General features: G+C 44.0%; 1 protein-coding gene across 3 annotated transcripts in view; it reads right to left on the reverse strand.

The window, feature by feature from the left end:
* The window catches only part of ALDH18A1 (aldehyde dehydrogenase 18 family member A1), a 47,084-nt gene that overhangs the window by 624 nt on the left and 21,443 nt on the right, over window positions 1-25,017 (reverse strand). For 2 of the 3 annotated variants that reach the window (XM_036438671.2, XM_045581949.1), the window contains 15 exons: window positions 23,268-23,482; window positions 18,411-18,560; window positions 18,225-18,329; window positions 14,742-14,900; window positions 14,282-14,372; window positions 12,805-12,929; window positions 11,682-11,826; window positions 10,944-11,017; window positions 10,631-10,724; window positions 7,508-7,728; window positions 6,611-6,748; window positions 4,494-4,689; window positions 4,266-4,387; window positions 3,089-3,275; window positions 2,054-2,149 (listed from right to left, as the gene is read on the reverse strand). In XM_036438671.2, the coding sequence (XP_036294564.1) occupies window positions 2,054-2,149; window positions 3,089-3,275; window positions 4,266-4,387; window positions 4,494-4,689; window positions 6,611-6,748; window positions 7,508-7,728; window positions 10,631-10,724; window positions 10,944-11,017; window positions 11,682-11,826; window positions 12,805-12,929; window positions 14,282-14,372; window positions 14,742-14,900; window positions 18,225-18,329; window positions 18,411-18,560; window positions 23,268-23,482 (2,118 nt within the window). The remainder of the gene's footprint in view (window positions 1-2,053; window positions 2,150-3,088; window positions 3,276-4,265; window positions 4,388-4,493; window positions 4,690-6,610; window positions 6,749-7,507; window positions 7,729-10,630; window positions 10,725-10,943; window positions 11,018-11,681; window positions 11,827-12,804; window positions 12,930-14,281; window positions 14,373-14,741; window positions 14,901-18,224; window positions 18,330-18,410; window positions 18,561-23,267; window positions 23,483-25,017) is intronic. The other variant, XM_036438672.2, reaches the window with a different exon arrangement.

Here is a 25,017-nt window from a genome sequence, read left to right on the forward strand (position 1 = left end):
GTGTGGGCTCAATTGTGCTTTACCAGACGTGCTCTCTCTGCTATCTGTTCAGTGTGTGGACTGCGCACCGTAATTTGACATTGGGGCATTTTCTGTGTTATATAACAATGTTTAGTATGGAGGTTTCATCTCCCTAAATATTCCTCAAATCCCAAAAAGGGATAAGTTCTCAAGATCCCCCCCCAAATTCTTAGCACTAAACTGAATACATAAAAGGGGTTGCTCATCTCGCACTCTCGCTCCTGGCTCAGATGCGGCCATCAGGAGTCTTCCTGGGTCTGGCCCAGTGTTCTGCACCTCCCGCGGGGGAAGCAGGGTCCCATGTCCATCACAACTGCACTGAGCACGTACGGGCCCTGGGGATGAGGTGGTAACTATACAGTCCGTTTTCGTGGGGCTTATGTTCTTGTGGACAAGGCAGCCAAGAACTCCTGTGACAACTATGCGGGTGGGTGGGGCCCACACTGGGCAGGGAGAGGAGCCAGCCGGGGAGGGGCGGGTACAGGTGCTGCAGGCAGAGAGGAGTGAGGAGACCGAGTGGGGATGAGCTTGGGGTAGTGACTGGCAAGGAGCCTGTGAGCACCACATTCCAATTCTGTTAACTAATGTATCGAGACCATGTGACTCTGGACGTGTTGCCTCGATCATCTTTCGTGCTTTGATTTTTGTCATTAAAAAAATGAATAAAATGATCGATCCATTATGGAGATCTAAGAGAGCTACTGCATGTGATACATTAACACAGTGCTGGGGATACAGTAAATGCCCAATAAGTATTATCTGTCAGTGTTACTAGCGCATTTGACTCAAACAGACCCTGAGCTTCTGCTCTGAGCCAGGGACTGAACGACGATGGAGGGATCCCTTGCTTTCCCTGCATCTTGACTTTCGCTTCAAAGCTGGGCTCCTCAGCCCTTAAATGCATGCTGCTATTTCTTCTTCCAGGCCACAGAACGCAAAATTCAGTAGAAGTGATGTGGTATTAAATCACAACCCCAGCACAATGGAGACAGGGAACTAAAAATAAGTCATTCTTGTCTAATGACTAAGAATAACTGAGTAAAATTTCCTTTATAACTTTTAACAATTCAGTGACAACTATTTGTCTCTATGCAGATCATCTATTCAAAAGTTCAGAGGGATTACAATGTTTCAAATGCTTAAACTACTTCTCCGATTTGTCATAATTGCCTTATTAAAGCTTTGTATAATGGCACCCCTGACTACTGGGGATGGAGATTTTATTATTATTTTTAATATATTTTTATTGATTTCAGAGAGGGAGAGGGAGATAGAAACATCAATAATGAGAGAGAATCATTGATTGGCTGCCTCCTGCATGCTCTCCCGACCCCCAAATTGGGGATGGAGCTTGCAAGTTGAGCACATACCTTAACCGAGAATCGAACCCATAACCTCCTGGTTCATTGGTCAATGTTTAACCACTGAATCATGCTTGGGTGAAAGATGGAAGGGGAGAAGGGTGTCTTTCAGAAGCTTTTAGAAGTAAACCTTGCACCCCAGGCTAACCTGTCTGTTTCTGATGCTAACAATAAGCCCAGCATAGTCACTAACACCTCTGTCCTGCCCCATGGGAATTCCTAGCTCCGAGGCAACCTGGCTGAGTCTCTCTACAGAGTAAGCCTGCAGTAGCAGTGCTCTCAAGGGACTGGCAAAGACCCCTGTTACCACCTGTGCCTGGAGACACGCTGTGGTCCGCCTGCACTGCGTGGGAACGGCGGGGCTGTGGGCTTGCACAAGCCTGGGTTTGAATGCCAGCCGTGTGACTTTGTGCAAGTTACTTCACTTCCTTGAACCTCAGTTTCCCCACCTATGAAAAAGAAAATACAAGTACCTACCTTCTTAATAAGTGGAACACCCAGAGCACAGCACTTTATCAGCTACGATTTCCTCTCACAACTCTGTATCCACCCTCTCACAACTGTCTCTTATCTTGACCAAGCATGTGACCACAGAGGTGAGCCGTCTCCTCCACCCTCATCGTGCCCCTTCAACCACACCGCGGTCCTTTCTCCACGCCCAGAGTCCTTACCCAGCCCGAAGCGGTAGCCATCAGAGAAGCGGGTGCTGGCGTTCCAGAACACGCAGGCACTGTCAACGTGCTGCAGGAAGAACTCTGCTGTTTTCTCTGTGGCAGAAAGAGAAACTGAGTTAGGATGATCCGCAGAGAACACCCTGCTTCTAGCCCTCACCTGGGACTGCCCGGGGCAGGGTCCAGGCACCAAGGGACTCCCCGGGTGTTAAACATCGATTTGTGGAAAATCCAAAGAGGAAGAAGGCAGACCGGCCTCATCAGTGACTGCTGTGGGAAGAGTAGCTGCTTGGGAGCTCCTACTGCAGAGGTACCCTCGCTGCTACACTGTTTAGAGGCTGTGGACCCAGAGTCTGTAAGTCTGAAGTCTAAGTTCACACGCACTAGCTGGATGACCTTGGGCAGGTTTCTGAACCTCTCTGTGCCTAAGAAAAACAGGGACTGACAATGACCTAGCTCACAGTGTGTGGAGAGAATAAGATGAACTGACATCCACAAAGCACTCATCACAGTCTAGCACATAGTAGGTGCTCTATAACAGTTAGCTGTTACTATTAGTGCTGTTGTGATTCCCTGAGTCAACTGTAAATTCCCTGAGGGGGGCCATACTGGCTTTCTTAATCACTAGGCCTGACACCCAGGCATGTTCTGCAATACACATCTGTAGAGCAAATGAATGACTGTGGCATTGGTTCTGCCCTTACTCTCCTGAACCTTGGTTTCCTCAGCCATAAAATGGGTTTATTCTAATAACCTGGAGAGACTGTTGTGTGGATTAAATGGTAGCGCCTGTAATGCAGGAGTCATCTTTACAGTGGAGCTAATAGTCTCTTTTCTGCCTCCTCCTATGGGGCCACCATCACTCTATCATGAGGTAACAGATGTGAGAGCACTCAGCAAAACAGCAAATGCAACTAACAGCCAGCATCTCATCAGTTTGTTCGGTTACGTCTCCTACAGGCCAGGCAGCACGGAGAGAACCACGAGGAGACGAAGGCAGAGTGCAGGCGCCTCCCTGCAGCCTCGGGCACTGACCGTTCTCCGTGACGATGACCTCGGTGTGGGAGCTGCCGTACTTATGGATGTGGTCGATGGCCTCCTGGACGCTGTCCACCACCTCAATGCACAGCTCCAGGTCCCCGTACTCAGTTCGGAGGGACTTCACTTCTGAGGGGCTGAAGGTCAGATAGGAGGCGAACTTGGGGCCTGCGTGAATTTTCACCTGGAACAGAGGAAGTGCAGGGGCAACAACAGAAACCCACATGAGAGCAGGGTCACACCTCTTCCAGACCAGCAGCCGGTCCGCTCAGAGGCCACTCGCATGAAGGAACCCCAGCATAAGTGAGCATGTTCCCTAACTCCCTTTTAATTTGTGAGGTGCATTTTCAAACAACGCTCTCAGGCTCTCAGTAGGTCCGTGCCATACTTATAGCTGACTGGAGCCTCTTTTCCAGGAAAGGATGGATGGGAAGAAAAACGTGCTGCAGGTCAAAGCGCCCAAGGCCAACAGTCACTCCCCCAGCTGCTGCACAGAACTCTGCCAGGGCATCGATACTTCTGACAGAAAACTTACGGCTGTCCGTTTTTGTCTGGGGAGTATCTATTTCCTTGCAATAGGAATGTAAGATGGAGTATATGTTTATGTTGGAAACTTACTGGTATTGATTGTTTATAACCTTAATAAAATTATCTCAGAAAAAGAGGATATTACACCAATTGTTGATTCCCAATACCACTGTATTAAGTAGGTTGATACTGGTAATTGAAGACATTTGTGGAGGGGCGGATGCAATACATTTTGGTTTGAGAACATTTCCGCACAATCTTTTCAAACCGAATCCAAACAGGAATGTTCAGATTCACAAACTTTAAACTATGCCGCCAGAATAAATGTTGCCAGACACAGTCCATTCAATGGGATGCCATGCGGTCTGTCTTCTCTCTAATCCCTCCTAGCACTTAACACTTTCCACTCGGGAATGAAGCTATTTGTGTGTGTGATTCTCCCACCCCCTGGGCTGTCAGAAGACAGGGGCCTGTCTTCCTCTTACTCCTCTCGGCTACTGAGCACAGAGCTCTGTACATAGCAGATGCTCAAAAACACTGCCTCTTGAACGGCCTCACTGCGTGGAGTTCTCCTGGTCTAGTCCCACAGGCTCTCAGTCTCCATGTGGGAGGCAGGAAGTGGTGCGATCCTGCGGGCTCGTCTTACCTGTTCCACACGTAGCATATCAATGATCTGGTCAAACAGGGGTGTTCTCAGCAGGTCTCGGTGGATCAACAGAGTCTCCAAAGCGTTACAGGCAGCTGGATATTCACATTTAGAGTCTCTGACTAAAGAAAGAAAACAGAGAGTTGCTTCGATTAATATGATTCAGAGCCACTATGATGGATCTGACAAATGTTTTGCCTGTGGAACAGGGGACCCTGTCCAGCTCACCCAGTCTGGAGGCTTTATCGACACTGGCCTCTGAGTCCACATACATGTGGCAGATCCCTTCGCTGTGCCCCATCACGGGGATCCCCTTGGCGGCCTTCTGGATATCTCGGACCAGCTGGGAAGAGCCGCGTGGAATGATCAGATCTATCAGTTTGTCTAGTCGGCAAAGATCTTCCACTTCTTCTCTAGTATTCACCTGAAGAGGTAGAGAATAAAAGGATAAATAGGGCGTCTTCTAATCCCATGAAATACAGAAGTGGCAACATCCCCATTACAGTCACGTGCTTGCACCTCCTGAGCACTAACCAGGCACTGTGAGAAAAGACTAGTCCCTGATCATGGGAATCAGTGCTGTCCTGCAAATGCTCACCAAATTCTGCACACTAAGTGTTTTGCTGGGCATGACCCGGTTCCTGCCTCCAGCAGCTCAGAATCTAGTGGGAAAGAGGGGGCTAGGACACAAGCAGCCATACACTGGGCAGATAACTTTTTAAATGCCAGGAGAGGTAAAAGTGCCACCTCTGGAGTTAGAGGAGGCACAGATTATGTCATGTGATGAGGGTCACAAGAGAAAGTGTCAGCCCTAGTCATTCTCTAACCACAGCCTTAGTGACAAGCTGGGTCTTGCTAGGGAGTCTGGTTCTTCATGGCTTCTGCTGACAACCTCAACTCTGGGATGCTGGCGGGGCTAATGACAGTGCTCATGTTAGGACACTGACATTGTAGGCTTCGTTTTATCTTCTTTATTTTTTATGTCCTCTACATGGTCACGTAACCTTTAAGAGAAATACAAATATGTTTACAAAAATGCTCATAGCAACTTTAATCTGCATAGTCCAAAGCTGGAAGCAACCCAAATGTTCGTCAGCAGAAGAAAGGACAAACTAGTGTATGCATGTAAATGGAATACTACATGATAGTGACAGAGAAGACTACTGCTTAGGTGCAACAATGTGGATGAAGCTCACGGACATCACAGTGAACAAAAGAAATACAACAGGAAAGAGTGCACTGTGTGATTCCATTTATATGAAGTTCAAGAACAGGCAAAAGAAACTGAACGTGAAAGAAGTAAAAAGCAGTTACCTGGTGGTGGGGGCATACTGGCAGGAAAGGGCACCTGGGAGCCTCTGAGTGTTGGAGATATCCTGTATCTTGATATGGCTGGTGTTATGTATGTGCATGTACATATGGACAAAATCACATAGGATCTGTATATTACTACATCTATGTTGCACATCAATAGGAAGGAGGGAAGCAGAAGCCTCTGAATTAAGCTAGGAGGTGGCAGAGCTGGGATTTGAATCCACTGCTCTGTTGCCATGAGAAAAACCCAGACTCATCAGCAAGCATGTGATGCAGCAGTTTTGAAGACCCTCGCCCAGCAGCCCAAAGAATCCTGCGCTGTGGGAGCGAGTAGCCTTGATGGAACAGGAAAGATCCGGAGCCAGCCTGAGTCCAAATCTAAGCCACTACAGACTGTGTGACTTGGTGTGAGTTACTTAACCTCTATGCCTATTTTTTTCCTATATATAAAATGGGACTAAAATTAATATTTTTCTCATAGGGTTGTTGAGAGGATTGAGAGAGAGAGATAAGAAAGTGCCTTGCCCATAGCAGGTGTTCAATAAATTGCAACTTTTACTACCTAGTTCAGAAATTCTACTTGACAATTGAGGAGTATAAGACAATGGTTAAAATATTGTAACAACAATAATAATAACAGCATGACCTCACATTTACACGCTCCCATGATGGTTTATGATAAGCTTTCATAAAAATTGACCTCATCCAACTTGGCCTAAATGACTGCCAGTGTGCAGAACCCACTCTGGTGCTGGTATTCCTGTTGCCCTGTGAGCTAGACAATGAAGGGCTGATAGGCATTCTCACGAAGTCAATGGTGTGGGACACAGTTATGTGAGAGTATCCTCCCAAAACCACCGAAGACCCACCGGGCACTGTCCAATGTCAGCAGACACTCGGGCCCTGCTGCCACTTCAATTAAGCCTGCCCATGGAAGTGACTCAGACGCACATGGCCTAAGCTCTGCTTCAAATGCCCAAAGACCTGACCAGGCTCCTCTGGCCTGACACGGCTCATTCTCAGGGACCTACCAGCTGTACGGCCTCCTTGACTCCGTGAATCGAGAGAGCCTCCTGGGTCAGGACATGAAGAATCCGGTTGCTGTGTGCAGCCTCCTTCCCCCCTTTGAGTAACAAGCCATTACCACTTGCAATAGCCAAGGCTGCCACCTGCAGGTCAAAGGGGAGAGCAGTGAGCCAAAGGGAAAAGAGTGTAGTGTCACTAGTACTTCATAATACTACATCCGCAGGCTGATGCTCTGAGCCAAACCAGCTAGGGTTAGACATTCTTTTTCTAAGATGTACCTTCAGGAAGCCATCTGAGACACTGATAACAAAGGGCCCTGTTTTTGCATGGACTATAAGAAGGACCTGCGGGGAGGGTAGCAGGGACTCTGGGGTGAGGAACAAAGTGCCTAATGAGCTAAGATACTTGGAAGTAGGCTCCTGGGATAAGGGAGATTCATCTGGGTTTAAGGCCCAGATCCACATTAATATGTTTCACAATACTATTGTATTACCTTCTATAAACTTCAGTTTCTTCAACTGTAAAATGCACAAATAAATACCTACTTTAGAATTATTGGAAAAACAAGCAACATAAATTACCTTAAGAACAACATGAGAATAAAGTCTCAGTGGATAGAGCATTGGCCTGCGGACTGAAGGGTCCCAAGGTTCAATTCCAACCAAGGGCAATGCCTAGCTGTGGGCTCGATCCCCAGTGGGGGGAGTGCAGGAGGCAGCCAATCAATGATTCTCTCTCATCATTGATGTTTCTGTCTCTCTCTCTCCCTCTCCTTTCCTCTCTGAAATCAATAAAAAATATTTTTTTAAAAATTTTAATTTTTGGTGGGGGAAGATAAATCGTTCTTACTTAAAAAAAAAAAAAAAATCTTTGGGAGATTTATCTCAGCATTAGTCACATACCTGGGGTAGACAGTCAGGGCGAGATTCAAAGATGACCAGTAGGACTCCGATTGGGACAGTCACTTGTTCTAGTTCCAAGTTTTTGGCAACTCGGATGCGGCGCAAAACTCGCCCCACGCTGTCCTGGGAGGAGGCTGCGATCTGCCGCAGACCGATGGCCAGGCTGTTCAGCTTGGACGTGGAGAGGCTCAGTCGTTTCAGCAGAGGAGGTGCAAGTCTCCCTGGGGGTGTGAAAATGCACGATAAAGGAGGAGACCTGGGCAGCAGCAACTGTCCTGCTGGACGTGTGGTGCTGTCTTCGGACAGACATGGAATTAAGGGGCTCTCAAGAAAATAAGGACATGCCACTGACACAGCTTTTCTGAGGGGGAATAATTCACCATATAAAGGTATGTAAACTTACACCTTGTGTAAGCTTATCATTTGCATGAGTGAACTTGTGTGTAAGGAGGATACTTATCACAGCATTTTTAGAAGAGTGGGAAACTGGGCTCCACCTATAAAATCTGGCAGTGGGCTACCATGCAGTTAACATAATAGCTATATTAAATGATAGGGAGAATATAGTTTGTGGAAAAGGAAAACTACAAAACAGTATGTATGGTAGGATCCTATTGATCAAACATGAGATGTTTCTAAGTCTGGAAGGTGACAGTGGTGAACACTGTCTATGTTTTTGCATTATTTTAATCTTTTATAAGAAATGATTAGAAGCAATGAAGATGTTTTCTTTTAAAATAAAAACTTAAATAGAATTTTAAGTTAACAAGTAAAATTTTCTTTAAATTTAGGCTGAAACTGGTTTGGCTCAGTGGATAGAGCATCGGCCTGCAGACTGAAAGGTCCCAGGTTCGATTCCGGTCAAGGGCATGTACCTTAGTTGTGGGTACATCCCTGGTGGGGGGTGTGCAAGAGGCAGCTGATCGATGTTTCTCTCTCATCGATGGTTCTAACTCTCTATCCCTCTCTCTTCATCTCTGTAAAAAAATCAATAAAATATATTAAAAAAATAATAATTAAAAAAAATTTCCACTAAAAAAAAAAATTCTTTAAATTTAAATACAACGGTATGCATGAAGTGATTCTCTATACGCATACATGTTCAAATACATGCATGATATATACTCAGGAAAACCATAAGGAATACCACATCACAAATCATCACTGTGGTTAGTGATGACATGAGGTTATGAAAGATTTCCCTTTCTTTTTAATAGCCATAGCCAGCTAGATAATAAAAATATTTCTTTTTTGGAGGGGAGAAACCAACCTTATATTAAGAAAAAAAATTAAACCATTACTCTACCAAACAATACCAATATCATTTTAACTATATATGAATGAATTTTCTTCATATTTTCCCATGTACTAAAAAACAAGTTTTATAGTGCACGTTAAATGTTACACTCTAGTTTTTCACCTTACAATGCATGTACATTTTCCATGTTGCAAAAATTATTTCAGTGTGACAAGTAATCCTGCTCTAAGAATCATCACATAGAGCGCTGTTTTCTCCTCTTGAAGTATTTTCTTGGGATAAATTTCCTGCAATGGGCTTACTGAGTGAAAGGGGATTACCATGCTCATGGATACCCAGGACTTTGTTCTCAAGCCACCATGTGGTCACATGAATTTCCAGAGATAACTGGAATGTTAACCACCAGTCATGATTTTGAAAAACAGCTTTAACCTCTGTGGGTTTTAATTCTTTTACTTTAAATTAATGGATAGGATGTCATCAAAGATTTCCATTTCTGAGAGTTTATTTTATGACTTTCCAATACTACACAAACTCAAAAGACCAGATGTAAACTCTACAGGAAGTTCCAAAGCAATGGCTCAAACATGTATTAAAGAATGGAAATAATGTTGATGAGCCTTGCAAGGTTTCTTTGAAGGGCATAAAACTAACTTGGATGTTTAATTTAAGGCACATTTATTCAAAAGAAAATAAAAAAATCCCATTAAAACCAATCCCCATTATTTTAGGGTGCCAAGGACAGAGAATTAAGAAAAGGCCGAGACAGAGTGAGGGCCTACCTGGTTCTACACATTTAGTTGTCAGCCATCTCACTCCTCTACCATTAGCACCTTGAGGGCATTTCTGTTGGGGCCTGTTGCTAGCCCTGGGCAGACCACACACTAGATGAGCTGTCTTTCATCACAGGCTGCATAAACTATTCTACAACTATTTTACAGACACAGTCCATTTGGGTTTAAATCTGGATCTGTCACTGGCCATGGTTTCATGCATGTGAAAACTGCTTCAATTTTTTCTTCTGTAAAATCGGGATAATAAATAGCAGCTACCTCATAGTGCTATATTGCAAAGATAAAATGAGATCCTGTTGGCTCAGCCAGCGTGGCTTAGTGGTTGAGCATCTATCTATGAACCAGGAGGTCACCATTAGATTCCTGGTCAGGACACATGAGATTCTGTCTGTTAAGCCCTTAGCACAATGCTTGGCAACACAGAAAATTATGAAACTAGAGGCCCGGTGCATGACATTCATGCACTGGGGGTAGAGGGAGGGCCCTCAGTCCGGCCTGTGCCCTCTCACAATCCGGGACCCCTCAGGGGTTGTCCGCTTAGGCCCACTCCTGCCGTCACTGTGCTCACCAGTCCTGAGCCAGACTTCTGGCTGAGCAGTGCTACCCCTGTGGGAAACACACTGACCACCAGGGGGCAGCTTCTGCATTGAGCGTCTGCCCCCTGGTGGTCAGTGTGCATCATAGCAACTGGTTGTTCCACACCGTTCAGTTGATTTGCATATTAGTTTTTTATTGTATAGGTCCTACTCTAGGAGGATGTTAGCAACTGTTAGCTGAATGTCTAAAATGGTGAGGTCTTCAATCTTTTTCTTTTTTTTGGTCTTTAAATTGCCATAATAGCCATGTAAGGAATGGAAAAAGCTCCTATGGGGGCTGTGCTAGAATATCTTGGAAAGGAGGTGGGAATAGTGTGTATAGTTTGAAAGAGCCAAATAAACATTAACCACCAATCCTCAATAAATAGGATACAGAATATGCAAGTTCTTCTATAACGATCTTGACTTTAGATAGACTATGATATAAAACTTAAAACTCTGCTTAAAACTGACTCCAAATTGCCAGGTAATTTACCCTCTGCCTCCTCCAAGTCTTTCTTATTGGCTGACAGGATCTCATCGCGATGGTCCGTCAACAGATCAGCCAGATGATGGATAATCTCTGATCTCTAAAAAAAGGTGAAAATTAAACAAACTAACATTATTCAAGAAGAATGCATGCCTGCTCCTTTAAATCTACTCTTCTGAGCATGCCAGGCTTTACTGCTAAACCCAGATAACTCTGGGGGACACGAGGAACACAGAGGGAGATAGCAGGTTTGACTGTACTAAACCTCAGCATGATCCACTCTAAAAACAACAGAGCTATCAGCTAGGTTGGTTATTACCTGCTCTGGTTCCAAAGTGGCCAACATCCGTCCTCCTGATCGAGCCATTTCTCCCTGCTGCTCAACAGTAGGGCCTGCAAGCACATTTGCAAATATCAGATCACGGTCAGCGCAGTTGCCTGTCGCTATCTCAGCACATGCACAGGTTCCTCACATGCACGGATCATACACTTGGTATCTTGCTATGCCTGTTGCACATACAGAGATCACTCTGACCAGTAAAATGGCAAAAGGATATACCAGATTAACTCAGGCATAAACACAAGAAACTTGCCTGTACTTCTGAGATAGACAATACAACTCATGTCTCCATCATTCAATTCCACTTTGGCTGACATTTCCTAACTAGTCTAGGTGTCTGAACGTAGATTGTGATGCAGGTCTACCTTTGTGAATATGTGAGAGCACAAACCGTATCTTAGGCGTCTCTCATATTTATTAGTATCCGGCATCCAGCCCAGGCCTAGCACAGTATTTGTAGATAAAATGGTCTTATCGTATATTCTTTAATTTAGTGATTTTAGAGAGAATTAGAAGGCCTAATTAGGAAGGTTAGATAAATTTTACAAAAGCAAAGCAAAATTGTTTTGCAAATAGTGTTCAGAACACCCTATTTCCTAACATCGGCTCATCAATTTTGTGATCTCTGGTCCCAGAATGAGAGCTCAGCCTTGGTCCCATCTAAGTCATGGGGCCACTAGCGATCATCGGCCGCAGGACTCCAGGAAGAATACTTACCTGCAGGCTTCACTTCGGAAAAGAAGGTGCCGACTTTCTTCCCCTCTACGATGTCTGTGATGACATGCCCAGACACTTTGGGGTGGGTTCCATTGGCAATAACCACGGAAGTGCCACCCTGCAAAGCCCAGAGGGCCGCTTTCACCTAGAGGAGAGGTTAGACCCAAAGATGAGACTCAGACCTTTGCAGGGTCTTGTCACCCGCACTTAAAATTTGCAAAAGATTTAAAATACAATGTGATGCCGAGCAATTTAAGAATATAAAGGACTGTTTCAGAAGCTCCAAAAACAGACCCAGCCTATCACTCTTTCCAGTCCGAAAGGTGAGCCAGTCTGCCCTTCCTTCTCAGCGTGTTCTCTCTCCAAGACTCTACACTGGGACTCCCCATGTCCACATCTGACGCACTGAGCCTCAACTCAGTGACCTGTTGGGTGTCTGGCCAAGTCTGAAGCTGAGTACTTTTAGCTTTTGTGAATGGGGCTTTTGTCCTCATCCCTACTATTGCTACATATGAGGCTGTACATTAAGGGCATAACTTCTTAGAAAAATTAATGGGAGAGAAGAATTTTTGTAAGATGTCATCAAAAAATATTTGAGCTGATAACAGTATTTATGAATTATGAAAACTATACAGACTTTGCCCTTAAGGAGTTTACAATATGAATACCTTTTATATAATATAGAATATTAATAAAAAAGCATACATAAACGACTCAATACAGGTACACAATATGCATTAAGCCTATATTTAGATATGTGTATATGTAATTGTGTATGTGCCTAGCATGTGCACATTAGCCCGTAAGAATTATAAAAGTAAAAATGATAAAATGGTATTTTGGCTTTATAACTGTCACAGGTGGTAAAGGCACCAGATTCTTTATTTTATTTTTAATATATTTTATTGATTTTTTTTTACAGAAAAGGGAGAGGAAAAGAGAGCTAGAAATATCGATGCGAGAGAAACATTGATCAGCTGCCTCCTGCACACCCCTTACTGGGGATGTGCCCGTAACCAAGGTACATGCCCTTGACCAGAATCAAACCCAGGATCTTTCAGTCTGCAGGCCAACGCTCTATCCACTGAGCCAAACCGGTTTCGGCAAGGCACCAGATTCCTACCTTGGCTTCCATGCCTCCCATTCCCACTCTTGACTTGGTGCCAAATGTCACAGACTGCTGGTCTCCAGGATAAAATGTGTCAATGAGCTTTGCATCATCTGACCCTGGGGGGCTGTCAAAGAGGCCTAAAAAAGTAAACAAGGGTCAGTCATACTGTTTTAATGGATGTAAATGTCCCTCAAAAGAGGCCTCCCCAGGCACTGCCAACTACTCTGTACTTAACCCATCCACAAGGATTCTGCTCTACCCAGGCGGATTCCGAGAGTCCACCTCCCTGAGGAACAGCTCCAGGACACACCTTGCATACTTTATATAACCAGCTTAGTAAGTGAATGTTGGCCAGCATCAGAGCATGGGCCATGTCCTTGGCACAGGTTATTCTGCCTGGGGGGTTGGCTGGGTACTAAACAGGCTTTTCTGACTTCCTGGGAATGTAATTGGGAGCTTTGGGGATCCTGTAGATTTGGCCTATTTTTGACACAGCTCGTGTTCTTTACGGGTCAAAGTGTAAATGGGTACAACTCAGCAAAGTGGAAGAGAGAATGGAGTCAAACTGGAGCCACGAGGGGCCCCTCCCTGAGGAGGGAGGGAGTAATTCATAATCCAAGTTGGCCACAAAGCCTAGATTTTCTGCAGTGGCTCCAATTTAAACTATCATGTCTCATGAATTACATAAAAACTGAAAGTGATAAAAAATAAGATGATGTACCACTCCACACCCACTAGGATGGCTATGATAAAAAAGGCAGATGAAGAGAGGTAAGTGTTGTGGATATGGAGAAACAAGAGCCCCTGTATACTGTGAGTGGGACTGTAAAGGGTGCATTCTGAACCATTCTGGAAATGTTTTGCAGGGCTAAATGGTATATACATGGTTTGAAAAACAGTCTGGCACTTCTTTCAGGGAGTTATACCTTATGATCCCCAGTAAAATAAAAAATACACCCACACTAACACTTGTACATAAAGGTTCAAAGCAGCATTAGTGCATGGTTCCATGTATAAAAAATGTCCAGAAGAGGAAATTTAACAGAGACCGTGCAGACTGAGGGTTGCGTGGGGCTGGAGAGTCTCTGGGGAAGTGAACAGTGACTGCTAATGGGGAAGGGATTCTTGTGGTGGGGATAAAAATGTTCTAAAATTGTGGTGAGGGTTGAAAAACTGTATGAAGACACTAAAAATCACTGGAATGTAAACTTTAAGTAGGTGAATGGTATGGTCTGTGAATTAATTCTCCATAAAGCTATTATAAAAAAACAAAATGAAAGAGCTGGAAAACGACAATCTTTCAGCATTGAAACTGCATCTCCCAGACTCCCCCTCCTTCTTCTGAGCCATAAAACCCTTCCTCACACCACATGGCTCAGAAAATAATGTCCCATAAAAAAGATCAGAAGGACTCAAAGAGGAAACCCATGCTCACACACGTCGTATTTACAGCAAAGGCTGGATAAAAGGAAAAGGCATTACTTTGTACCTTCTACATCTGAAAGAACAATCAGGAGGTCAGTTTTCATTTCCACAGCCAGCCGGGCAGCCAAGCTGTCGTTATCTTTGACACTAATAACCTGGAATGCGGTGAAAAGTCGTGAGTGAACTACACAGTTCAAAAGGAAGTTCGCAGAAACACTCAGCCAGGCTCCGCAGGCTCCTCTGTCTGCAAAACACCATCCCTCTGAACCCCCCTTTCCAAACATGCACCCTTCTATCCACTGACATACACAAGCCATGCTCACAGCAGCAGCTTCAATCGTGATCACACCTAACCCCGTTGAAGGAAACCCTCTGACTCTAGGAGAGCTTATCCCCCACTGGTCAGGACACCACTCACTCCCAATTTCCACCTTGTTAGAACCAGACTTCCGGTGTTAGTGCATGCAGCATCGCGTGGCGTTAGTGTCTCTGGCATGCTCTACCCTTCGGAGCATTTTACCCACATTTACCCCCTGGAGATCACTATTGGGCTCAGCTGGGGGGACAACAGCATCGTTCGTGTTGACAATGGGGACGATGTTCATTCGGAGGAGCTCGTGAAGTGTCCCGTTGAGGTTCCGGCGCTTCTGTTCATCGTGGAAATCCAAATTGGTCACCAAAATCTAAAAGGTTTAAATAGATGAAAAACACAGGGGTGAGAAAAATGATGAAATTCCTAGGTATAGCTTACAAAAGATGCTAAGACTAGAAAAGTGAAACATTAGGATTCTGAGATCCTACACAGATTGGAATGGAACACACATCTTTGATACCTACCCAATTATTCTAGATATGAGGAAGAAGTTAGAATGACTTGGATGGTCAGGATTGTTGTAAAAGTACTTAATTCTCAGAGCACTACCAAATCCCGCCAATTTACAAAATTAAAAAAAAAAAAAAAAAAAAAAGAATGTATCTACTTTAGAGGGCTTTTGGGGAAAGTAATGACTGTCATTAACTTTTAAAATATCTTTGTATCCTAGCTTCTGATTCAGACATAGAAACTGGTGAGCGAATGAATGAATGATTTTCCCTGCTGGGAAGTGTCTGAGATAAAAAGAAATAGGGCTGTGTCATCACTGTTCTCGCTCTGCGGCCGACCACTACTGCAGTTTAAAAACTGTGTGAGAGCATGTGGGGCTAATCTGAGGTGAGCGGAGGTGACTCTTGAGTCACACACTGAAAGAAAAGCTAAATGTAACTTAGTTCAGGGCAGGGGATGACACATGCTGCTCAGAGGTAGAGTGGAGAGCCGGTGGTCAGCTCTGTTTCCCTGCCTGAATCCAAGTTTTCGGCAGGGTTAGCAGGGGAGAGAGGTAAAGGCGCATGGTGATGGTGTCAAGAAACCAAATGGCAACAAACCCTGAAGCTCATGAAAAAATGTTTCACCAAAAACCCTCTGATGGGTAAGGAAGGGGGCTCTTGCGGTGAAAGGCAGGCTGAAGTAGGAAGGTAGGAGGCAGATGGTCAAGGAGGAAGGGAATGAAGCAGTGGGAAAGGCTGAGCCCTGAACTAGGGTTGGGCAATGGTAACTAAGGTAACAGCAGCCTGAATGACATACAAAATGTCAACGAAGAAGACCAAATGGTAATGCCTAAGGGAAATAATTCACTCACTCACTCATTCCATAGAATATTTATTGAGTATTTCTGGAATGCCAGGCCCTGTATCAATTGTCGGGATGGAAAAAAAAACATTGAGGGTTTGGGTAAGATGGAATAGGGCCTGTTTCTGTACAGATAGATCATAAACTCCTCTTCAGAAAAGCTTAGTCCTGTAGGAAACAGGACTGAGTCAAAGGCAAACAATGGATTCTAGTCCTGGTGGTGAAAGGTCAAACAATAAAAGTAACCACATGTATGTAGGAGAGGCAAGCAGAAGGTATAAAGGTCCAGTGAATACACCTATTGCTCAAACAACTGAACACGCAAGAGAGAGGAGACAAGAGCCCTGAGAGAGAAAAGTATGTGCCTGGAGAAGGACAACCTGTTAGCAGGCAAACCCGTGTCACGTCTATGAAGAAAAATAAGCTGCTTTACTTGTTTAAGTCTTTCACTTGACAACTTACTGGAGATTTCCACAGCCCCTGAAATCGGTCTTCAAATGAGATTAGTAAAGAAAACAAGGAACCCCAGGATAAGGTACAAAGGGCAAAGACTTCTGGCAGGTAAGATCGGTGGGGAAGGTAAAGAAAGGGGCCCAGGGCGGATGCTTGCTGGAAAGTGGAGGGGGCAGAGCTCTTTCTTCACATCAACATTAATGGAAACGATGGTTACTGTGCACTGACTTCTAATGTGACTTCCATTAAAAAAAATCTGGCCAGTGTGGTTCAGTGGTTGTTGACCCATGCACCAAGAGGTTGCTGGTTTGATTCCCGGCCAGGGCACATGTCCAGGTTGCAAGCATGATCCACAGTAGGAGGCATGTAAGAGGCAGCTGATCAAAATTTCTCTCTCATTGATGCTTCTCTCTCTCTCTCCCTCTGCCTTATTCTCTAACAGCAATAAAAACATATTAAGAACCCAACAATTGCCTGGCCAGCATGGCTCAGTGGTTGAGTGTGAACCTATGAACCAGGAGGCCCCAGTTTGATTCTCAGTCAGGTCACATGACTCAATTGCGGCCTCGATCCCTAGTAGAGGGCATGCAGGGGGCAACTGATCAATGATTCTCTCGTCTTGATGTTTCTATCTCTCTGCAATCAATAAAAATATATTTAAAAAAACACACACACCAAAAAACCAACAACCAAAACACCTAAAAAAAAAAAAAAAAAAAATCAAACCTGGGAAAAAGCAAAACAAAACAAAAACAGTTCCTAGATGTAAGTTTCCTCATTTGGCTCCAGGCATTTTTAAAAAATTAAAGATTAAAACTGTTCATGGGATTGTAGCAGAGAAGAACTGATAATAAAAAATGACAGAAATTGAAATTTCCATTGTATTTATGCTAACAGGAAAAACACACAAAGCTAAGATGACAGAGAGTGGGGTCTCCAGCCACAGGAAACAGGTGGAGAAGTCCACACCCTCCTGTTTCAGCTCACTTTTTCAAGGACACGCTAGTGTAATTCCAGAACATCCCTGAATAACAACTGTGAAAATGAGGGGGACACAAAGCAATGGGAAGTGAAAGATGCACATATATCAGCACCTGTGTAAAATAACCCGTGTAAGTGTCAGAGGCAGCAAGAAAGTCTGAAAAGAGTAACCTGGAGAGTTAGATTATTTTCAGTTGTTTTGTGAAGTGACCATTCAGTTGTTTCGTGATATTTAGATCTTTCTATTCAGTGTGTAGTGTTTAGTTGATGAAAAATATAATTTTTTTAAATTCTGGAAATTTAAGTAAAAAGAAATAAGGTAGAAAGAAGATTCTAGAACATTCAGAGGTAATCACTAAAAATTTCTAAATTCCATGGAGACTGGAACCATGGCTGACTTGTTCACCACAGTATCCCCAATGCTTAACAGATTCCATAGTACACCATAGGTACCCCCAAAATATTTGCTGAATGAATAAAAACCTAACCAACCACCAACATTCCTTTTAACCTTCAATGTAACCGCTACCAAGTGAAGCAAGCCAATGAAATAAAAATATCTATCTTCAGAAGAATTAGCAGCTGCAGCCCTAAGAGGTACTAGTATAACAGCCAGAGCTAACACTTATTAAACACTGCATTACATGCTTTTCATGTAGTATGTTCTCAGTAAGCCCATCCAGAAACCCTCTGACATAGGCACTGATATTATCCTCATTTTTCTGAGGAAGAGACCGAGGCACAAAAAGGTTAGGTGAAAGAGTTTCTCCAGATCTCCCAACTAGCAAGTGCTAAAGCCCCGACTGTCACCTGGTGGTCTGGCTCCACAGCCCTGCTCATGATCTTCTTGCTCCGTGGGAATCACCCTCACGGGTCCCATGCCCTCTTGCAAAGGCCAACCTCTCACCTGGGCAGCACAGATGCTGTACTGGGTAAACATGGCTTCATACAGGGCCATCAGTCCACTCTGTCCCGCGGCTGCGCATGCTCGGGCTTCTAAGACAGGAATTGCCTGGAACACACCAACAGACAAGGTGAGAGAGAGGGAAGGAGGGCTGAGGGCCCACTCCAGGGGGTGGGAAGCAGCACTCACCATCTCCTTCAGCTGGTTCTGCCCCGAGTGCAGGGCCTGCCTCACGCTCTGAGACAGAAGGATCTCATGGCGCAAGCGTTGCTTGCCGAAAGCTACGGCTCCACTAGTTACCAGCATCATCTCTCGGCCTTGATTCTGTAGCACTGACACCTGACAGTGAGGAACAAAAAGGCACAAGTCACTTGTAACATCTTTCCTCTCTTCACAAGATATGCAGGTAAGATGGACAACTGAATGGATCACAAATGCTGGTTTATGGCCCAGCCCTGGGCTGGCCCTGGGAAGAATCACCCAAGTTACTTGGTAAAAATCTAGATTCCTACATGCTGACTCAAATCTGGTGAGCAGGTGGCAGACAGAAATCAGAACTTTTTGATAAGGGATTCTGGTGTGTAGCCAGGTCTGCATCTACAGGGCTTGATGGTGTCTGTTGTAGTTTGGTCTCTGCAGAAGGCCTTGTTGTTACAGGAAAAAACAGGCCAGAAGAAAAGTTTGGAGCTGGAACTGCAACATTAGCTTAGCGGATGAATTCAAATCCTAAGGGGATATGTCTGCTATGGTCACCTTTGGCTGGACCAGAGACAGATGCTCACCTTTTTCGGCTCTGCCCACGACCTAGTCCCTTCCCCCCTACATTGGACAGATCCACATGTAAGAATCAAGGAGTCAAGGTGCAAATACAGTCAATATTTCTAACCTGTCTTTTATTCCTGATGCTTGAACCCTTTAACCTGGTTCAGGAACTCACTAAGTTATTTTATTTTATTTATTTATTTTTATTTATTTTATTTTTTTAAACATATTTTATTGAGTTTTGTTTTGTTTTGTTTTTGCCCCCCTCCCTCCCACTCGCTAAGTTATTTTAAAAAATAATGTTTTACCACAGAAAGTCTCATACTTAACCAAAGTGGTAGGAACAGTATTATGAATTCCAATGTACCCCTCTTCAACTATGATCTCTCATGGCCAATATCTCACTTACCAATACTCCTTGTATAGTTCCACCATTATTTCAATACAAATCCCAAGGCCCCAGACATGATTTCATCTGTAAATATTCTAGGAGTAATTGCTAAAATGCATGGAATATACAGGGTGCACCCAAAAATGTATATACACTTTGAATAATTATACATTCCAATAAGTTAAATCTGAAAAGAAACATCAATTGAGCTATCAGCATTAAATTGTGTATACATTTGTTGGGGACATGCTATACATATACATATATATATACACATCCATAAAACCACTGTCATCTAAAACATTTAATTCATTAATATCAAATCAGTGTTCACAATTCTTCATTTTTTTCAGCTTGCTCAAACTGAGATGCAAATGAAGCTCATATATTGCAATTAACTGAAATATCTCTTACATCTCTTTTAATCCATAGGTACTCTCCCCCCACCTCCATTTTTTGTTAAAGAATCGATGTTGTTTTCCCAGCCTCAATTTTTCTGCTTGTGTCCCTGTGGTGTAAGTTTGTTTGTTTTTAAATATGGTTTTATTGATTTCAGAGAAGGAGAAAGAAACATCAGTGAGACAATCATTGATTGGCTGACTTCTGCATACCCCCGACTGGGGATTGAGCCCACAGTCTGGATGCCCTAATGGGGAATCAAACTGTGACTTCTGGGTTCATAGGTCAATACTCAACCACTGACCTACACTGGCAGGGCTTGTGGTGTAAGTTTAATGCTGTATTTTATATTCCTATAAACTGCTACTAGGTATGGAGGCTTGATTTGTTTTGTCAAGAATTTATAGGTCATGGTGACAATCAAGGGGACACTTATTTCCTGGTTATCGCTCTTTTTGTGATGTTAACAGCTATTTATGATAATCACTAAGATCTCTATTAATTATTAGGGCTTCAAAAGGCTGATATTCAAATTTATTCATTTTTTCTTCATTCATAGACTAAACACTTCCATAAATAGAAATTTTCCTTCATTAAGTGCTTGATCATCTTGAGGTATAATTTATTTATGAAAGGCAGGACAGATGTGTGCCTCTTTTCCTTTATTTACTAGTTTTTAAAATAATGAGTAGATCTTCTAGTATCCTCCAAAGATGACCAATGAGTTATTTTAAAGTATCATTATGAATTTATGCATTAAACACACTTCATGTGTTTAAATTTGCTGCAGTAATTATTGCTGCTTCTTTGGCCAGGGGAAGCCATGTTGGCTCCTGCGTCCAGTGTACATGATCAGGTGCTTTAGATGAGACATATTAGCACTGCCCTGACCCAGAAAGTCTTTCCGTTAGGTCTATGCATTCTAGAAGGGGAGCTGGTGACTTAAGAAATCATTACCAGGTTCTCCCCACTGTTTCAACTTTCTCTTTTGCTCAAAAATCTTCAAACAGCTTTTGAGATTGGACCCTAATTCCTCTACCTTGCCAAAGCCCTGTCTGATGGAATGATCCACTTCCCATTCTCCCTGAAGAGATCATTGCCACTGCTCACAAACTCCTCCCCCCTGTCTCCCATGTGGGATCCACCTGCAGAGCCGCTTCTAAGAAGCGCTGGCTGCACAACTCCAAAGGCACCACTCACACTGTGCACAACTCCGGGGGCGCCACTCACACTGTGCACAACTCCGGGGGCACCACTCACACTGTGCACAACTCCGGGGGCGCCACTCACACTGTGCACAACTCCGGGGGCGCCACTCACACTGTGCACAACTCCGGGGGCACCACTCACACTGTGCACAACTCCGGGGGCGCCACTCACACTGTGCACAACTCCGGGGGCGCCACTCACACTGTGCACAACTCCGGGGGCGCCACTCACACTGTGCACAACTCCGGGGGCGCCACTCACACTGTGCACAACTCCGGGGGCGCCACTCACACTGTGCACAACTCCGGGGGCGCCACTCACACTGTGCACACAGCAGCATGGAACAGTTCCCCTCTGTTGGTGCAAATCCAGCCAGGTGTAAAGGCCCAGGCCGAGTCCCAGCTCTCCTAGGAAGCCCAAAGAGTAAGCAACCACACTGTCATTTGACTTTCCCATCTCTGGACCCATCAGTGACTGTCATTTGGGCCCAGTTTATAGGAATATAAAATTCATTTAAATACTTACTGCCTTAAACAGTCACCTAATTGTTTCAGGAGTCCCAGTCCTGGCTCAACAAGCGCTTCAGAATGTAGCCCTTACACAAATATTTGTTAAGCTGAATTGATTTCATGGACTCAATTTGGAAGATTTGATTATTGCTCAGTAGAGAAAATAGCATATCTAGGGAGGGGTTTGGGATGGGATTGGGGGAATAAGGACAATTATGTGAGACCATAATAAAAAAAAAAAGAAGATGCCATTAAATTTCAGGTTAGTGGTATCCTAATACCAGCTCCTCGGTAAAGTTATTAAAAACTGAAAACACGGTTATATACGATTGAGGTGAGTTACAGCCAGAGTGGAAAAGCTCTAGCTTTAGCTCCAGGATGCCTGGATTCTGGTTTTGACTTTGGTCAGGCACTGGCAAACTAGGGCCTACAGGTCAAATCTGTCCTGCACCAGTTTTTATAAACAAATCTTTACTGGAACCAGCCATGCTCATTCATTTACGTATCGTCTACGGTGGCTTTGTGCTACAACAGCAGAATTGAGAAGCTGAGACACAGACATGGCCTAAAAGCCTAAAACATTTACTATCTGCCCTTTGTAGAAAAAGTTTGCTGATCCTTGCTCTCAGCAAAGATAAGGGTGGTGGGATTTGTGACAGGTTTAAAGTCCAAAATTCACACTGTCAACCCCCAAGGTCAGTTTCTTTACTGATAACCTGTGGTCGGCCAGGCGTGACTGCATGACCAGTGGAGCATTAATCCCCACCGGAAAGTTCTGCTTTGAACCCTTCTAAAGTCAATATTCCTTACACAGATATCCTGGATTCAATCTAGGGACTAAGTGTTGTCCTTGTCTCTCAGACCCCCACTGTTTGTTTACACACTCTCTCCTGCTGCCTGTATTCTTTGCCTTAAATGAAAGCCTTACATGGGTATTCTCCGTGGAGTCTGGTGAGTCCTTTTTAAATATCTGGCCTTGGAAAATCTTTGCAATGATAGCTCCTATTTAGTTTAAGATTATTGGGCTAATTAAAAAAGAAAAAGCCCAGCAAAACAGGAAAAAGCTCAATATTTACACACATCCCCCTGAATTCTCAACCCTAATTATATCTTAGAGGCACCTGGGAAACTTTAAAAACAATGGTGCTTGAGCCCCACCCCAGAGACACATCCTATAACAAAAGCCTAATATGCTAAGTGTCCAACCATTTGACCAGTAGCTATGACATGCACTGACCACCAGGGAGTAGACGCTCAAACCAGTAAGGTTAGCTTGCTGCTGTGGTCCAGCAGATCGGGACTGGGCGAGATGGGTTGGACACGACCTGGTGCCCTCCTGCGGTCCCTCGGCCTGGCCTGCACACTCTCACAATCCAGAACCCTTCAGGGGATGTTGGAGAGCCAGCTTTGGCCCAATCTGCATAGACCAGGCCCAGAGACCCCACTGGTGCACAAATCCGTTCACCAAGCCTCTAGTATTAAATGACTGAGTGTGCAGCCCTGGCATCTCCAGGTCCTGAGAATGTTAATGTGCAGCAGGATTGAGAATCACTGACATGTACAGCTCCTGGTCACTGAGAAGCTCAAGAGATGAACTACAGAATCAGCTCTCTCCTTGACAACCTCTTTGCTTACTGTAGGATGGTATCTCCTACTGGCACCTTCAGTGAGAAAGGGAGTTTTCAATTGGGTTAACTCTATTACACTCAAATCAAGATTATTTGTACAAGCTGATAAACCTGAACTGTTTTATTTTGGTTCCATCTTGGCAGTTACCTGCTCAACAATAGATGCCAGGCGTCCCAGTGCCAGGCCACATTCATCCCCTCGGGTCACCACGGCGCTTCCGAGTTTCACCACGATTCTCTTGGCATGCTTCAGCTCACTGCGGTGGGCAAAAGACTTGCCATGTGCGCGACTAAGGGGTACAGTGATAAATGGGATGTTGCTCCAAGAACGGACATTTCTGACGGTTGAAGTCTGGACAGGATCTGTAGCCCCCAAGCAAAGTTGAATGAAAAAAAGAAGGGGGAAAAAAAAAACACACACACACACAAAATAATTAAAAAGATATGTACGCACAGTATTAACTAGTTTAGCCATCAAAAAATAGCTTCAGCATTCTTAAACCAGTATATCAAAAGTCATATCTAGCATGTACCCACTACACAGGTCACAGGTACACTCAAACACTGCTGGTGAAAAGTTCAAACAAAATGATCTTTCCTGAAGATGTGTTGGCAGATTATATTAAAAACCTTGCCCTAATTGGTTTGGCTCAGTGGATAGAGCATCGGCCTGTGGACTCAAGGGTTCCAGGTTCGATTCCAATCAAGGGCATGTACCTTGGCTGCGGGCACATCCCCAGTGGGAGGTAGGTGTGCAGGAGGCAGCTGATTGATGTTTCTCTCTCATCGATGTATCTAACTCTCTATCCCTCTCTCTTCCTCTACGTAAAAAATAAATAAATAAATAAATAAAAATACATACATATATATATATATATATATATATATATATATATATATATATATATATATATATTTTTTTTTTTTAAACCTTAAAAAGTTTTCCAAACCTTTGCTCTGGCTGGTGTGGCTCCGTTGGTTGGGTGCCATCCTGCGAATGGAAAGGCTGCAGGTCTGATTCCGGGTCAGGGCACATGCCCAGGTTCAGGCTCAGTCCTGAGTAGGAGGCGTGTGAGAGGCAGCGGATTGAAGTTTCACTCTCACACTGATGTTTCTCTCTCTCTCTTCCCCCCTCCCCCAAAAAATCAATTAAAAAAAGGGAAGATGGATTAATGAACATTTTTAGATTTTTAATGAAACAGGAAAAGGCTCATGGTATGTTTCCTAGACATGTCTAAATGCACAGAAAAAAGATGCAGAAAATAAATCAAAACGATTAAGAGTGATTTAATTTTCTTCTTTATCCCTATCTGTTTTCCAAATGTATGCAGTAAAAATGCAGTGCTTTCATAATAAAAATAGTTTATGTGCTTTAAAAGCCAAACCACTATAAAAAGACAGTGAGTCTGATTAGCAAAGACAATTAAGAGTAAAATAATTAGTAGGAATAATAAAAAAATATTATAACTAATCTAGCTACAAAGTTCCTCTCTGACAAGGAAGCATGAATCCAGGTGCTGGTAATGATAAAAGGAACTGGACAGCTTTCTGAAGGAAGAGTGATGTTTGGAGTCAGACATTTTGTTTCTATCCCTTGGGTCATATGCCCCTAAGCAACCCTTATTGATTCCTTTCTTTTTTTGGGGGGTGGGGGGGAAGTGGAGGCGGGGTGGGTAAAACTGTATAAGATTTCTAAGGAGGCAAAACAAAAACAACAAACTCTTACCAATTACCCACGTGCCCTCTCTCACAAATTAGGTTTCCTGTTCTAGCAGGGTGCACACTGCCACCAGTCAGACTGCAGGTCCCAGACTTCCTTGCTCACCTAGACATGGCCATGTGACTAAGTTCTGGTTAACACAATACATATGAAAACGTTAGGTGGGACTTCAAGGAAT

Source organism: Pipistrellus kuhlii, unplaced genomic scaffold (genome assembly GCF_014108245.1).
Source record: "Pipistrellus kuhlii isolate mPipKuh1 unplaced genomic scaffold, mPipKuh1.p scaffold_m20_p_15, whole genome shotgun sequence".
NCBI lineage: Eukaryota > Metazoa > Chordata > Mammalia > Chiroptera > Vespertilionidae > Pipistrellus > Pipistrellus kuhlii.